This window comes from Carya illinoinensis, chromosome 15 (genome assembly GCF_018687715.1).
Source record: "Carya illinoinensis cultivar Pawnee chromosome 15, C.illinoinensisPawnee_v1, whole genome shotgun sequence".
NCBI classification, from domain to species: domain Eukaryota; kingdom Viridiplantae; phylum Streptophyta; class Magnoliopsida; order Fagales; family Juglandaceae; genus Carya; species Carya illinoinensis.
Window position 1 is genome coordinate 24,154,515 of NC_056766.1, and position 16,267 is coordinate 24,170,781.

Consider the following 16,267-nt stretch of genomic DNA (forward strand, 5'->3'; position numbering starts at 1 on the left):
AAGAAAGGGCTTACCATCGGCAAACTCTACATTGGATTCCGACAAGGTGGTGGTCTGGTATGGAAAGATATTACTATGGGGTTTCTGTTTTTGACGTGGGGCTTATTCTGAGAAATGGTTTTGGTTGTGAGGGAAAAACATTATAAATAAATTGAGGAGATTAGGCTCGGATTTTGAAGTTTGAATTTGGCTATGAATTAAGAAAATACTCCCACTAGGAAATAAACACTGAGGCTAACGACGGAAGAATCCCATTAAAAAAAAATTACCATTTTTAAAACACTTGAAATAATAATAATAATAATCCAAATTTAAATCCTAATCTTAGGACCCGTATGTTACAATTCCCCAACCTAGTAATGAACTATGTTGAGAGAGAGAGAGAGAGAGAGAGTATGGATTAGTACATAGCCAGTCTCACCGATAAGTGACAGTTCTCAAGAATTTGCTAATAACTTTCTCCGCAAAATGGATTTCTAACGATTTTCTCCCTCAAAAGAGATAAAACTTAGAAGACAGAAATGCGTTCAGGTTGGTTCTAACCCTTTCTCTCTCTATCAATCTAAATCTTCCTCTTCTAGTCAGTCTCTCCCGCCATGGTGAGGACACCAACATATGCGTTCAGGTTTACATGAATTGGGAGACTTGACTAGAAATCAATGACTAAGGGTAGGCTGAAGTGTTCTCTTTTGATTTTGATCAATTTTTTAATTGGCCAATTAAAATTTTAAACCGAGTTGCAGGTTCTGGATCTTAACCTGTACCTGCAACCTGCCCGTACTTGTCCCCGAGCATGGGCAGATGGGTAATGCAGTTTTTAGCCCGAGTAAAACCTAAGCCGAAAACCACCTCCAGAACCTGGTTACTTGGGTTCCAAACCAGACACAGACAAACCTGATTTGAATGAACAGTCCCAAATATGCCACCAATATCCATTAAACAAATTGAGGTCAATCTTAAAGAAGAAAAATCAAAATAACACTCGGGAAAAGAAGGGCAAGGCCCACTCTCACCCATCTTCCATAAGGCAAAAGGGGGATCCTAAAGGAAATATTCCTGACGAGGTCAACTACAAGGAGAAGTGTCAAGTGCCAAACAGATTCAAGTACTACTTTACATTAAAAAGAAAAAGAAAACTATCTGTCTACTTTGGAGAAATCTGTTACTCTTGTCATCCCACGTACAATTTGGTTTAAAGTCATTTCAAATCTGTTACTCTTGTCATCCCAAAGAAATGTGGATTTTTCAGAGAACAGATACGTCTTATCCGTCTGTGTATCATTCCACAACATTACTCGAGGTTTTGCATAGCACTATTTCAGAATAAGACAAAAATCAACCACAGGTCGGGAAATGGCCATATCAAGCTAACACAGACTTAACATTTTGGACAACTGTAAAGGAGTATTCGAGGAATGACTAAATCCTTTCATCCAATCCCAGCGTTTGTAGAGAAGTTGCAATCCTACCTAGCTATGAAACATTGCCTGAAAATGGTAGCGCAGCACAGTGCCAAGGTAAATATGGAACATAGTTCGTTCCCTGCATAGAGGCCACTAAGGATTGGTAATTCCTAGTCAAAGCTCATTGAACAACTAATCATTGATAGAGGAAAATTATAATAACCATCATTGCATGTGGAACTGTAAGCTGCACCATGCCAGACTATTACGTTTCGAATTTAAATAACTGTTCCTCAACCACAATCAAATAAACAGTTTAAAATAGATGAGGTAAAAAGCCAATACAAAATCTTGAAAAACAAGGTCCTGAACATTTAGAGCCTTGAATGCTACAAATGCAAACTACATAATATATCCCTAACACTGATTTCACGAATCAAACTCTTATAGTTTCATCTGTCCCGCACAGAGAGAGAAAGGGGGGGGTGGTGTGTGGAGAAAGGACTTTACCATCTATTATTTGGTGGTTTAACTTTGTAAATGCGAACAATCCAGTTAGATGTTGTAAAAGCCTCTTCCAGATATTCAAGTTTAATATCCTTGTTTCCGATTTCAACCCCCCTTGCACGATCATACCTGCCATTTCAAAAAAAGGAAAACACCAACAATTACGAAACAAATACTTTAAGAGTACAACAATGCCTCTAAACCACTAAGCAGAAACCAATACAAATAGGATATGAGACTGATGCACAGCCTTGCACACAAAGGGTTAAATGTTTCATGTGTGAATATTTTTTTTTTATAAGTACACGGTAAAATTATATTAATACAAATAAGCATAGCCCAAGTACACGGGGTATACAAGAGATAACACCTATTTAGGAGGAAGAAATAGAAACAAGAAAACCAACGTGTGAATATTTAATTGTGTTTAAGGGACTTTTCAGAGGTAAATTCAGATTCAATACCTTTTTGCTGTATGACATACCATTTACTTAGTCGACTCATTTTTTTAATATATTTCAATTGTCCCTGCTGATGTTGAGGATGAGGATGCAGGAAGTTTACAGTTTGCTTGAGTATTAGTGCTTATGGATCTTTTATTACCCAGTGCGATGTATTGTTAACATGTAGATTTCTTCTAACCCTTGAAGAAGGATGAGTTATGACTTAACATATGAATCAAACCCGAGTCAAGTTTACATGAGTTAAGCTCAATTTATTGATGGTTCATTTACAAATGTATCCATAAATCATATATGTACCATGACAACCCAAACACTAGCAGCCTCTATGCCTCGGCTTCATAGTGATATGCAGAGCTTCTATCCCTTGCCTTCTAGCGATGTGCATCTACTTTATGTTTTGGTTTTGACTTTTTATTAAATTTATTCTCTACTTCATTCATAGTAGCTCTTTGATTACTTACGTTATCCTTTTTTCACATGCATGTGAAACAACAACCTTGCTATTATTAAAACTGGTGTATCGTGTGCTTCTGGTTAAAACATAAATGCATATCCATTTCCAGTTGAATGGAAGATAAACCTTGAACTTACCCAGGTGGTTTGCCATATTCTGTTGTCAACTCTCCAAATCGATAATAAGACAATTTGTACCTGAAGACCAAAAGAGATTAAAGAGACATAAATAAACCAAAAAAAAAAACTATAACGTACCAGTTTTTTTATAAATTATAATGTCCTATGAGAGAAAAAGAGAGAGCTTATGGACTGAAGGTGGAATGGCTATATTATTGTATATATAGATAGTTCAGTAACACATTATCAGCTGACATTAAGACAAAACAAATGCATTTCTCACTAGCAATACAAGATACACAATTTGGAGGGAGTGTAATGTATCAGGCTCACAATTTCGACAAGTGTATTGGCTAGTATGAATCATAGAAATGGAGACATCCTAGAGCTCACACATACACATACAATAACCTGTTCGAATAAATTATTAAATAGCATTTCACTAAGGATTGATGCTGTTATTGACAACACACAATTCTAGCTGAATATTTTCACACCCCACCATGAAGGTCTTGCCCCAACCCCGCATGGGGGAGTGGGGTGGTCTCATACTCAAAACAACTGCATGTATCATTGTAGCAATGCAACAAAACTTACATGAGACAGTTCAACATCTTGGGAGCAGCCCCTTTGTCAACACGGTACTCGCCATTAACAAGGTAATCGGGTTCTTTTATTACAGGGAAAACCCCACCTCCGATTCTCACCATCCACAAAAATCTGAAATATATATATTCCTAGTTAGTATATGATGCAAGAATATTGTTGGTAAAATTAAATTCTTGAGCTCAACTAATTTAAATAGTGAATGCAAATAACAGAAAATATTATAACCAAGTAGCAGTGATATATTTGTACGACAGAACCAATATAAACAAAAGGGCATCAAAGTAGCATTATATGTACTCTCTACTCAATAGATTAAACAGGACACATTTCTAGCATCCACTTAATTACAAACCAAAAATTGTTTAGCAAATTAGCATAGCCCAAGGATCCAAAGTTATGATCAGCATGTCAGCCATAAACATGGTATTTGCTATGCACAGCTGCAAACTATTTCATAAGACAGACAGACCAAGTAGTCCAAAAGTTATTTGATTACTTTTTGCAAGATTATTCAACTTTTGTGAAAAGAGTCAAACCAGTATGCCACAATTGGTTGATACACAACCCAAATAAAATAAAACCATTCTTAACAGTCAACACAACTTGGCTCAAAAACAAAAGGCCAAAAAAATGGGGCTGATGGGGCATTGTGTGACTTGCTTACCACAAAAGCTGACAGAGCAGCTAATTATGCATCTTCTATGATCTAGTCAAATTTACAAAACAAAATGGACACATGCACGCAGGCGCACACACAACCACACAAGTGCAAGCACACACAAACACATCACTTGCTTCAAGAAATCATCCAAAGTGTGCAGGGTGTTTCCAAATTGGCCTTACTTGTTAATATCATCAGAAGAATAGCCGGTAACCCCTCCAAAGACAACTAATACATAATCCACATCAAGTGACCTCATAATTTCATATGCCTCATCTTCATATGATGACATTGCACGTCCAACAGTAGCAATGTGTGTATTGTTCCAGGTGTTATTATCAACTATAACAGTTCTGTTTCCCATAGCAGTTATCTGGTATCCATAATCCCACCATGACATCACCTTAGCATCCGGCGGAGTATTCTTCCGCAGCCAAAAGTATGCCTCACGATAATCATCAAAGATGACCCTGTTGCCATGGGCACCCCTAGCAGCCAAGACAATTGAGGGAGACGAGTATGCCTCTGATGTGACCCAGGTACAGTGTGTTGCATACTTACTGAGCAAGTAAAAGGCACCGAGAAGTAAGGCAATAGCACCATTTCTTTGGAAAGGCTGGGATTGATCAAGTGAAGCCTATTTGTGAAGGAAAAGTAAGCAACAGTAATTTTTAATACACAGAAAACATAATCAAAAGGATATCATCACATAATGTTGGTAGCAAGAAACACAATCCAACTTATCCATTTTCTCCTATGTGATCTCGTCGGATTTACAAGCAAATACCTACTTGAAGAACCTAAACACTTGTTTTGGTTTTTTTCTTAGTGGTATATGTAATATTTCATATTCTTCCAATATAGGGTTCCGACCAACCCACTTTTAAACGCTCAGACTCTTTCCAAATTTCAACCCAAATTGAAATGGGGTTCGTAATGTATAATAAATACTTTAGACACACACTAGTGACATTAAAATAGATATTTTAGAAACTGCAAAAACCATGAGCTAAGAAAAAAACTAAATTAAAAAAAAAAAATCCAACCACCAAGGGAATAATCACATTGTTGCTACTTGGAGGATGGTCCCTTTATGTTTGATGTGGTGTGGAAAGAAATGGGCAGGGTCTTTGAAGATAGAGAACGTTTGATGGGAGAACTCAGAGAGTTTTTCTTTAGTACTTTGTGTATTTGGGCGAAGGCTCTTGTATTGAATGGAGACATTTTTCATGATTTGCTTTTAGCCTATTCTAGTTCCTAGTTTGTATATAGGTGTTTCCTCTTGTACACTTCATGTGAACTTGAGCTATGTCTATTTACTAGTCAATAAAATTTCTTATGCACTTAAATAATTTCTTATTACTTATAAACTTATCAAAAAAAAATTCTTATTACTTGTAAAAAAAAATAAAAATAAAAATCCAAACAGTAACTAAAATACTATGTATCACATCAAGATATCAACATTGACAATATAACTGATTCTCAGCTTGCCATCAATATAAACAACCTTAAAACTCTCAACAAGAGACAACCATTAGACTATCAATAAAGCATAATATATATACACATTTTTTTTATCGGTCATATATACACATATATATTATACATTCAAATTGACTTATTCCAGCTACTTGTACACTCCTACTGTTGTAATAACCTGGCCGAATAATTATAAGATCGGAATATTGATAATTTTTATTGGGCCTAAATTTCATATTGGATAAACCTGCAAGTGATAAATTATTGAGATTAATTAGGAATTTTAATTAGGTTCAATAACTAGGTTAAATCTCATTTATTATTTATTGAATGAGTTAAGAGTCTTAGAATTTAAAGATCGGCCATTAGAGATTTATTTTAATTTAAAATCATCAATAATTGAAGTATCCTACGCAGTCTTAGCCACTGCCAATCCAACATTGAATGAACCATTAGATCATGTTTTTAGATTCAAACTCTCTTCTTGAATGATTGGGAAAAGTCTAACTCGAACTTGAACTCGTCAGCACCCTCTTCCAAATCACTCTATAAATATCTCCCTTCCATGTGTTATTTGAAAAAAACCATAAGCCTCCATAAATGCAACGGCCAAACCCAAGATACCCAGTCCAGCACCGTGCGTGTCCCACGTTCACCATGCCAATAGCCAACTGCCTCACCCTTCTCACAACATCCCTCACGTTTTCTCTCTCATTCTAGTTCATGTGATTGATTTCTTGCCGGAAATATTGGATTAACGTTGCGAGGCAAGTAGCATAACCATACCTTTACACGTATGTACAGTGAAAACAGGTCTTTTATAAAAGTATTATGCATGTATGCCCTCCATTGCAAATCCATTTTTATGTACCCAAGTCATGATTAATTTATAAATATCATGATTTTATGCATAAGTTTCGTGCTAGTTGCAAGACATGCATCAAATATTTTATGAAAATCCATTATTTATGTGAAGATTTATGCATTAAATTAGTAATGGAGTTATTTTTTTTGATAGGTAAATTAGTAATGGAGTTATGCAACAAAAGATTTATGAAAACTCATAATTTTATGTGATGAAGCATGTATCACAACATTTTATGAAAGAATGCAATTTCATTTGAAATCTATGATATGACTGACAAATATGCAAGTATGATTATGATGAAATATGAATAATAAAATACTTAATACCTATGTTATGATATGAAGATGGTACCATATGTTATGGTCATATTGCATTGCCAGATTGTACATGCTAAAAGTGCACCCAGTGAGTCTTCCTTTGTGATACACCATATGATAAGGATAAGGGTAGTTAGTGAATAAGATCCCACATTGATTGGAAAAGAGAAATTCTTACCCTTTATAAGGTTCCAATAGAGTTCCAATTGTACCACTGACAAGTCTTTTTGGAATATAGGTCATGTGATTTTGGCCTTCTATTAAAGCATTACAAACGGTATCAGAGTCTAGCCCAACCATAAATGTGGGACTTGAGCCATGTGTCACGGACTTAGAATTTCTTCACACGTCCCGTGCGGCCTTAGGAGGTTTTCTCTCCACAAAGCTCCTAAGTAAGCCTTCTAAATGACTCAAGACAATAGAGAACAAAACTAGAGAGAGAAGATAGAGAGAGAAGCTCTAGAGAACTTGTTTCTCTTATGGCTTGGTGATTTACACAAATGAGAGCCCCTCTATTTATAGGGAACTCTTGGTACAAAGAATGGTTAGGATGGAGACACTTGTCACCAATCCAAGGGTAAATAACTTTCTAGATCACTACTCTAGAATTGTCTAAAAGGCCCTTCCCTAAGGGGTTTTACATCATTCTAGAATACTCCATACAATTCTACAAGATTCAAGAGTAATCTATAAAGGACTAGGAGACTCTAGAAGGTTAGGGAATTCTCTAGAAAAATCTAGGTAGTGACATTCTCCCCCACCTAGCTTCACGACGTCCTTGGCGCGGTATCTTCATGGAACCTTCGGATGTGATCTTCAAATTGCCACAATGACTCCTTTGGTTCCCAAGTTGTCTCACTTTCGGGCCATCCCTTCCACTTGATCAAGTATTCTTGACGTGGCTTATGACTCTTTCGCCTGATGACACAGTCCGCCAAGATTTCTTCTACTTCCTTGTCAAAAGTGGTAGTTATGCTCCCTTGGGGCGCGCTTAGACTCTCCTCGTGTTGGCTCCTCTTCATCACCATGGTAAGGCTTCAAACAGCTAACGTGGAAGACTGGATGAAGCTTGAACTTGGAGGGTAAGTCTAGCTTGTAGGAGACCTTCCCTATTTTCTTGATGATTGGGAATGGTCCCTCATAACGTTGTACAAGCCCCTTGTGTAGCTTTCTTGTGAATTTGTGTTGGCTCGACAAGACCTTTACTAACACCAAGTCGCCTATACGATATTCCGCATGCCTCCTTTTCTGATCAGCCCACTTCTTCATCTTCTTGGTTGCTTTGTCTAAGTAGTAGCGGGTCACATCCAATTGTTCGTTCCAAGACTTAGCAACCTTGAAGGCTGTTGGACAATTCCCCGCATAGCTTGTCTCCAATGATTGCGGAGTAAGTGGTTGCTGTCCCATTACAATCTCAAATGGGCTTTTGTTTGTGGATTCACTCCTTTATAAATTGTAGGAGAATTGAGCGACATCCAACAACTTAGCCCAATCAGATTGGTTGGCACTTACAAAGTGCCTCAAGTATAACTCCAACAAGGCATTCACCCTCTCAATTTGCCCATCTAATTGTGGATGAAAGCTGGTAGAGAAATGTAGGGCAGAACCCATAAGCTTAAATAGTCTCGACCAGAACTTTCCTGTGAAGTGAGGGTCCCGATCACTAATGATGCTCTGTGGTAAGCCCCAATATTTCACCACATGCTTGAAGAATAATTTTGCAGTTTCTTCAGCTAAGCAATCTTTAGGGGCCGCTATGAAGGTGGCATACTTGGAGAATCGGTCTACCACCACAATGATAGTACCGCATCCTTCGGATTTAGGTAGAGCCACTATGAAATCCATGCTCACACTTTCCCATGGATGAGAAGGAATGGGTAGTGGTTCTAATAATCCTGCAGGACTTTGATTCTCCACCTTATTTTGTTGACACACAAGAAAAGTCTTCATGTAGGGTTCCACCTCATCTCTCAATTGAGGCCAATTGTAGGAAGCTTCCAGCAAAGCTCGAGTACATCGTTGGCCCGGATGTCCAACCCACAAGGAATCGTGGCACTCCTTGATAAGGTTCCTCCGTAGGTTTCCCCACTTTGGAACATAGATTCGCCGCCTGACGGTGTAGAGAAGACCGTCCTCTACCCAGAATTTTTTAGTTTTCCCCTCCTTAGCCTTATTTACCAAGTTCTTGGCTAAGGGATCATGTTCCATGTGATGACCCGCTTTTGCGTGTATTTTCACTGAATGGTTGTTTTTAATTTAATTAATATATTGATTTATTTATTTTAAATTATTGCGTTTTAAAATTGGTTTATTTGTTGGATGTTGTGTTTTATTTATTTATTCGTTTTATGGGTTTTAATCTCGTTTTCGGCGGTTTTGTTTTGCTTTCCGGAGTGAGGATTGAACCTCATTTCTTTCCTACATCTTTTCTTTTCCCTTTTTCCTTTTTCTCTTTTCTTTCCTTTTTTTTTCTTTTTCCTTTTCTTTTTTTTTCTTCTTCTTTTTCCTCCTCTCTCCCATGCGTCGACCCTCTCTCTCTCTCCTCTCCCACGCCGGTTTCAGCTCAGCCCTGACCCACCACCGTCTGGCCACCGTGGTCGACACCACCCCCGCGGATCGAACCCCCTCCTGCCGGCGCACCACCCTACCGAACCCCAGCCCCATCCAGCCAGCCGTTTGGCCGGAAAACTCCCTACAAGCCCCACGGTTTTTTCCCCGATCCGCTGCCGTCGCTCCACCTCCGGCCACCACCTCTTCACCATTTCATCACCGATTCCTTGCCGTCCTAACCCACCCATTTCTAGCCTCTAATAGCCACCGGAACAGCTCTCATGAGCTAGCTTTCCATTTTGGGAAATCCGGCCATCAACCACCGTTTTCGTCGCCACCCACGGCCAAACTTCACTTCCACTATCTTCATAATCATCCTTAGGTCATTCCCTATCAATCTCGAGTCTTGGTTTGTCCCCGTTCAAAAGTGGGTATTTTACAACCCACGGCCACAGTGAATTTTCACTGTTACATTGTTTTTCCTCCGCCGTTTGCAACGCCGCGTGTTTTCTAAAAATACCGTATAGCGCTGTAAGTATTTTCCAAACCCTACTTTTAGATTTAAATATATTTTGCTCATTCAATAATTAATTGTTGTTGGTTGGCTGATTCCGGACTGAGTCCGAGGAGTTCGGGGGTCGGATGGATTGAGGACGGAGTGCTTGGTTTTGCTTGTTTGTGTTTGCTTGATTATTTGTGCTATGAGGCGTGAGTTGCATATTGGGTTTATGTGCATATTGTTTTTAATCGAAAAAATCCCGTTTTATTGGCGTAAATGGTTTTTGGGTGTGTGTCTCACGAGCCCAAGCTGGGATGGGTTAATATCTCGGTGGAGCTCCTCTGGTCACTCGGGAGTGGATAATACTGAGTGACATCCCCTGGGTTGTCGCAGGGCGACGACCGGATCGCACGATACGGTAACGCTGTCGTGACGACTCCGTGGTCCCTAGAGTGGCGGGGACTAGAGGATGGGCTGGCCAGGTACGCGCAGAGCGCGAGTCTGGGCATCGCTCGTTTAGGTGTCACATGTGTAGTCGTTATCTGCGGTGTGGCACAGAGCCAGGGTGTGCGGATGATCCCTAGGGGAGATCATGATGCATGCATAACCGGTTTGTTTTTATGGTTTTCGGATGTGGGTCATTTTCTGGAAAAATGGCGATATTTGGTTTTCGAGGCTTTTGATCCATTTTCTAGGAAAATGGTGGTTTGGGCCATTATCTGGGATAATGGCGAGGCTTGGTTTTAAGGATATGTTTTTGTGGGCCAAATGTGTTTTTGGCATGGGTGGAAAAATTATAGTTTTATGGCGCATGTGCATTGGTTTTTCTTTCACGCATATTGTTTTGAGTTTTATATGTTTTTATCTAGTGGTGTTTGGAGTTTACTTACCTGCGGCACCATTTTTGGTACCGTAGATTTTGGTGCAAAGATCGTGGATGAGGAGGAGGCTGAGCCCGAGGATGCGGCTCCGCCGGGATGCTGATGTTATGTTTTGTATTTGGTTTAAAAAAGCTATATTTGTGCTTTGTAATATTTATTTATGTATGTTTTGAATAGTTTTGTATTAAACAAGAAAAAATTCTGGTACTTAGTTATTGACTTGCTTTTCGCTGCGTATTTCTCGTGCACATTCGTCGCTTATACACACATTTGGCACACGTCGATAGGATGATGACCCGTGATGTCATCATCCGGACGTCTCGATTTTCCCGTGTTCGTGCGTGGGGATTTGGAGGCATCACATTCCATGCCTTCACGGATCACATCAAGTAGCTCCCCTTGAGCTTGAGTGATAGCAGAAAGTTCACCCTTCCTACTTAGTGCATCAGCAACAAGATTGGTCTTCCCGGGTTTGTACTCCAAGACAAAGTCAAATTCTGCTAAGAAGTCTTGCCACCTAGCTTGTTTTGGGCTTAGTTTCTTCTGACTTTGGAAGTAACTAGTGGCAATATTATCTGTCTTGACCACAAAATGGGAGCCAAGCAGATAGTGTCGCCAAACTCTGAGGCAGTGAATGATGGCTGTCATTTCCTTTTCTTGCACAGTGTATCGCCTTTCAGTCTCATTGAGTTTGCGACTCTCATATGCAATGAGATGTCTCTCTTGCATGAGAACTCCCCCTATGGCAAAATCTGATGCATCTGATTATACCTCAAAAGGTTTGGTACAATCTGGTAGGGCCAAGACCGATTCCTCCGTGATGGCTGTCTTCAGATCGTCAAAGGTTTCCTAACACCTTGATGACCACTCCCATGTCCTGTTCTTCTTGAGCAAGTCGGTGAGGGGGGATGCTCTTGTAGAGTATCCCTTTATAAATCTCCTATAATAGTTGACAAGCCCAAGGAAGGATCGAAACTCGGTAACCTTAGTGGGAGGATCCCACTTCTTGATTGCCTCAACTTTCCCCTCTTCCATGCTGAGTTTTCCACCTTGGATTTTGTGGCCAAGGAAATGGACTTCGGTTAGTGCAAATAAGCACTTCTCATTCTTGACATAGAGTTGGTTTTCCTTTAAGACACGGAAAACAACCCTTAAATGCTCCACATGTTCCTCAAGGGTAGAACTATAGATGACAATATCATCTAAATAGACTACCACAAATTGATCCAGATAGGGATGGAAGATCTTGTTCATGAGCATACCCGTTCCAACAAAGAGTTGAGGGGCTAAGGAGGAGAGAGCCAAGAAGCAGCCAAGGCAGAGCGAGAGAAAGAGTCATAAGCCACGTCAAGAATACTTGATCAAGTGGAAGGGATTGCCCGAAAGTGAGACAACTTGGGAACCAAATGAGTCATTGTGGCAATTTGAAAATCACATCCGAAGGTTCCATAAAGATACCGCGCCGAGGACGTCGCGAAGCTAGGTGGAGGAGAATGTCACCACCTAGATTTTTCTAGAGTCTAGAAAGTACTAGGAGACTCTAGAAGGTTAGGAAATTCTCTAGAAAAATCTAGGTGGTGACACATGTCACCTACAAAAAATAGGCCCGACGAGGACGTCTGGAATTTAAGAGAAGGAAATTGTAATATCCCATATGATAAGGATATGGGTAGGTGGTGAATAGGATCCTACATTGCTTGGAAAAGAAAAGTTCTTACTCCTTATCAGGTTCAAATGGGGCTCCAATTATATCATTGACTAGTCCTTTTGGAGTATAGGCCATATGATTTGGGTCTTCCATTGGGATGTTACATCCTTATGTATGGATTCCACAACCCCCAGCAGCCATAGCTCGAATAGGAATCTACTTAGACTCATAGGGGTCAATAACGGGTATCGGCCTATGACAAGTGAAAAATAAGTTCATATTCATAATATTTACATATGTTTTTATGAGTATTCATATTTTTCAAGAAACCTTATGTTTACTATGTTTACTGTATAATGTGTTGCTTCTTGAATATTCGATTCATTTTTGTATGTTTTTATATTTTAACCTCCCCAGGTGAGAATTTTTATGAGGATAGAGCTGCAGGACATGACTTGGCCCAAGGAGGCGAGGCAGAGGCCCAGATAGTTTATGTTATGCTAGCTTTATGATTTACAATTTAATAAATTATTTTGATAAACACATGGAACCTTGTTGCTTTTAAATAAGTGCTTCGATAGACTTCATTTTGAATTTTAAGTATTTAATAAAAATTGACTTATTTATTTATGTAATCTTTTGTATCTAGGCACTTCGTTAAGAAGGAAAAGTTTTTAAATCAAGTTTAGTAGCACACCGCTTCCCCGAAAATTCTAAAAATGACTTTATTGGGGAATGGAGAGTTACAAGTGTAGCACCCACGTAACACCATTGACATTGGCTAACGTTGATGTGCCTTTTTTTATTGGTAACTAAGAACTTTAGTAATAAGAAAAGAAGGCATAGCCAATTATATAGGAAAAACATTGATATTCCTATAACGTCAATCATAAAAAATAATAATAATGATAAAGATAACCTTGAATACGTGCCACATAAGCTGAGTTACACATGTTACACTTAAGGTGTTACAAGTAAAATTTTTCATAAATTATTATGCACATGACAAAGTTAATCAATTAGTCAAATTAAACAGCACTTGAATGCTAGTGTCTGGCAGAGAAGGGAGGAGAGAGCCTAAAATCACTACACCACCGATGTTTACTAGGAAGAGCACTAATACCCAATTAAAGATTCAAAAGAAGCTTGATCACATCAACTAAAAGAACTGTAGTGAACAGAGTTCGTATAACAAGCATCAAATGTATGGACCCTTTAACACCTCAGTCAACACTCCAGGGCATATGCACTTATTAACTTCATGAATTTGCCCTGTATCAACTAAAGAACTAAGCATGTAACCACATTCACTATATTGGAAAGTAAACTCATCGTATAGGTAAACAAAGGAGTTCGATTGAGACAAAGCTGTTGGCATTGTTGAACAACTGAGATTCCCAAGAATGTGATAAAAGCAGTGCTTCCTTAAATTAACTAGAATAAAAGGCCAAACTTTTTTATAACGGAGATGAACTCACCTTAGAAGATCCCTTCGAGCTACTGCTTCCCCTCACAGACCCAGTCTGGGTAACCTTACTCTTGGCCCTTGCTACCAGAGTCAAATTCTTTATAGTTGCAGAAACAGCAATGGCACTAATAAGGCATACTGCAGGTGTAGCAACAAGAATCAATCGAACCATGACACCAGCAAAATACATGCTTGTGAGACCATACATAACTATAAAAATTGTGGCATCTGACAACCGCTTGAAGCAAAAATAGAGACCCGCAGGAAAAAGGAAAAGCAGGATATGAAAATCGAACATGAAAGATGACCAAGCGGTTGGTTGATGCTCTGAGACAGAAGCAATAATTGGAATATGATCCTTTGCATATGTTGGATCAAGCAATGAGTAAAACCGGCCAGTCCATGGAGAGATATAACCAGATGCCATGCCTACTCCGAGAGCAATAGCACCAACACCTATTGCAGTGGTCACAGTGATCCTCAAAAAGGCTTGAAATAATTTTGTGTCACTTAGTAAGTGTTTAACCCAATCTAAGAAGAAGAATACCTGCACAAACAGTGCAATTTAGTGCCAAAACAGACATGAGCACAGAGATTATCACTTCTTTTTTTATATAAGTAAGGTTTATTACAACGGATTCGATAAGACAACATTATAGCATTATTTACAATTGGCAGCATAGCTACTCTAGCGGCAGTGCACAATACATTGAAATCAAAATCATACAAGTATGAAAACAGACTCTAGTTAATATGGTGATTCCTTTTACTTTTTTAATAATAAGGCGAAGTAAAGTGAAACGAGAAGGCTCCCTAGCTGAACATGCTGAAAAAAGTGGACAAAACGCACTCTATACGGAGTAAAGATTAGGACACGAAACCTGCAACAAGAAGAACACCCCCATGGCGGCCATATGCTCCCCAGACTGAACATGCTGAAACCCCACAAACCGAATCTGCATAGCAAGCAGCATTCCCAACACATACATAGAATTGTAGGCTACGTACAACCTCATGGAATATCTGCCCGTGATCAAAAGCACCAGCACATATAGCGGAATCAAATTTATTATAAATACATAGCCACCCCACGCCGAAACCATATAAAAGTAGGCAAAAGCCGACGCCAAAGCCCACGCCAACGATCCCGTATTCACGGCCTTCACAAACAAGTAAAACGTGAGCAACAACGCGAATATCGCCACACCCTCGTTATCGTATGACCCCGCCACCGATCTGGATATATAACCAGGGCAAATTGCAATCAGTGCCGCTGCAACGAGCCCCGCGCCCGAATCCCAAACTTCTTTGCCGAAGAAATAAGCCACCAGAGTCGTGTTGGAAGCGAAAAACGGTGCCGTCAAGACGCAGACCTCGCGGATATGGATGGCGAAGCGGAGGAAGCGGAGGAGCCAGTAGATGATGGCGGCGGTAACCATGAGACCAGGGTAGAGGGTCCCGCCGATGATGCGGCCGAGGGGGTACCAGCTCTCGGAATCGAACCAGTTCCAGAACTCGTAGAAGCCCTTTTCGGTGAGGAAGAGAGTAGTGCGGTAATTGAAGTAAGGGTCAAACTCGTGGATCATGGACTCGTAGCGGAGGACGCTGAAGAGGCGGGTTATGAAGGCCAGAACGTAGACGAGGCAAAGGATCGACACTCGGATCAGGAGCTCCTGCTGTTTGGTTTTCAGTTTTAGAGTTTTGAGCGAGAGGTTCGGGATTAGATCTGATTTCTTCAGGGGGCTTTGCATTGTCGCTGGGATACTCTGGTTCGATCCGGATTTTACAGACCCGTTTACGGGTTCGGCTTTCCCAACCATGTTTGGTAGAAAAGAAAACGAGAGGGGTTTAGTTTAGGAAGATACAAAAGTTGGGGTTTGAAGCAGCAGATTTTCCACGGAGATTTTCTCGGGACAAAGGGGAACTAATGGACAATAGAGTAGAATATCCCAACACTGGGAGAGAGAGAATGTGAATTTGAGAGATCCAAAAGTGGATATCGAAGTGGTGTTGGACCTGTTGGTAGGAGGCAGAAACAGAGAACCAGAGGCAGATTAGGTTTTCGTTTTTGTATCCATATCAACATTGCGGTGGGGGGTGGGGGTTTGATTTTAGAAAATTTCTATTCATCACCCTTATATTACACGCTATACATAATTTTTTAACTTCTTTTTATTAAATATGTTATATATAAATAATGAATAGAAAATTTTAATTATTTTAATAAAAGTAAAATTTTAAAAACATAAAAATAAATATAATATATGAAGATGATAAGTAATCAAACTCCTTATTTTAATTTGGGTTTTATTTGCCTAAAAAGGAATTTTGGCTGCC

General features: G+C 39.5%; 1 protein-coding gene across 1 annotated transcript; it reads right to left on the minus strand.

Moving 5' to 3' along the window:
• Positions 1 to 1,616: 1,616 nt before the first annotated feature.
• Positions 1,617 to 16,043, minus strand: LOC122295857 (dolichyl-diphosphooligosaccharide--protein glycosyltransferase subunit STT3B). Its single transcript, XM_043105111.1, has 6 exons — positions 14,812 to 16,043; positions 13,941 to 14,477; positions 4,400 to 4,854; positions 3,545 to 3,667; positions 2,966 to 3,025; positions 1,617 to 2,039 (listed from the first exon to the last, which is right to left on the minus strand). The coding sequence occupies exons 1-6, from the start codon at positions 15,748 to 15,750 to the stop codon at positions 1,910 to 1,912; spliced, it is 2,244 nt and encodes a 747-aa protein (XP_042961045.1). The 5' UTR covers positions 15,751 to 16,043; the 3' UTR covers positions 1,617 to 1,909.
• Positions 16,044 to 16,267: the final 224 nt, after the last annotated feature.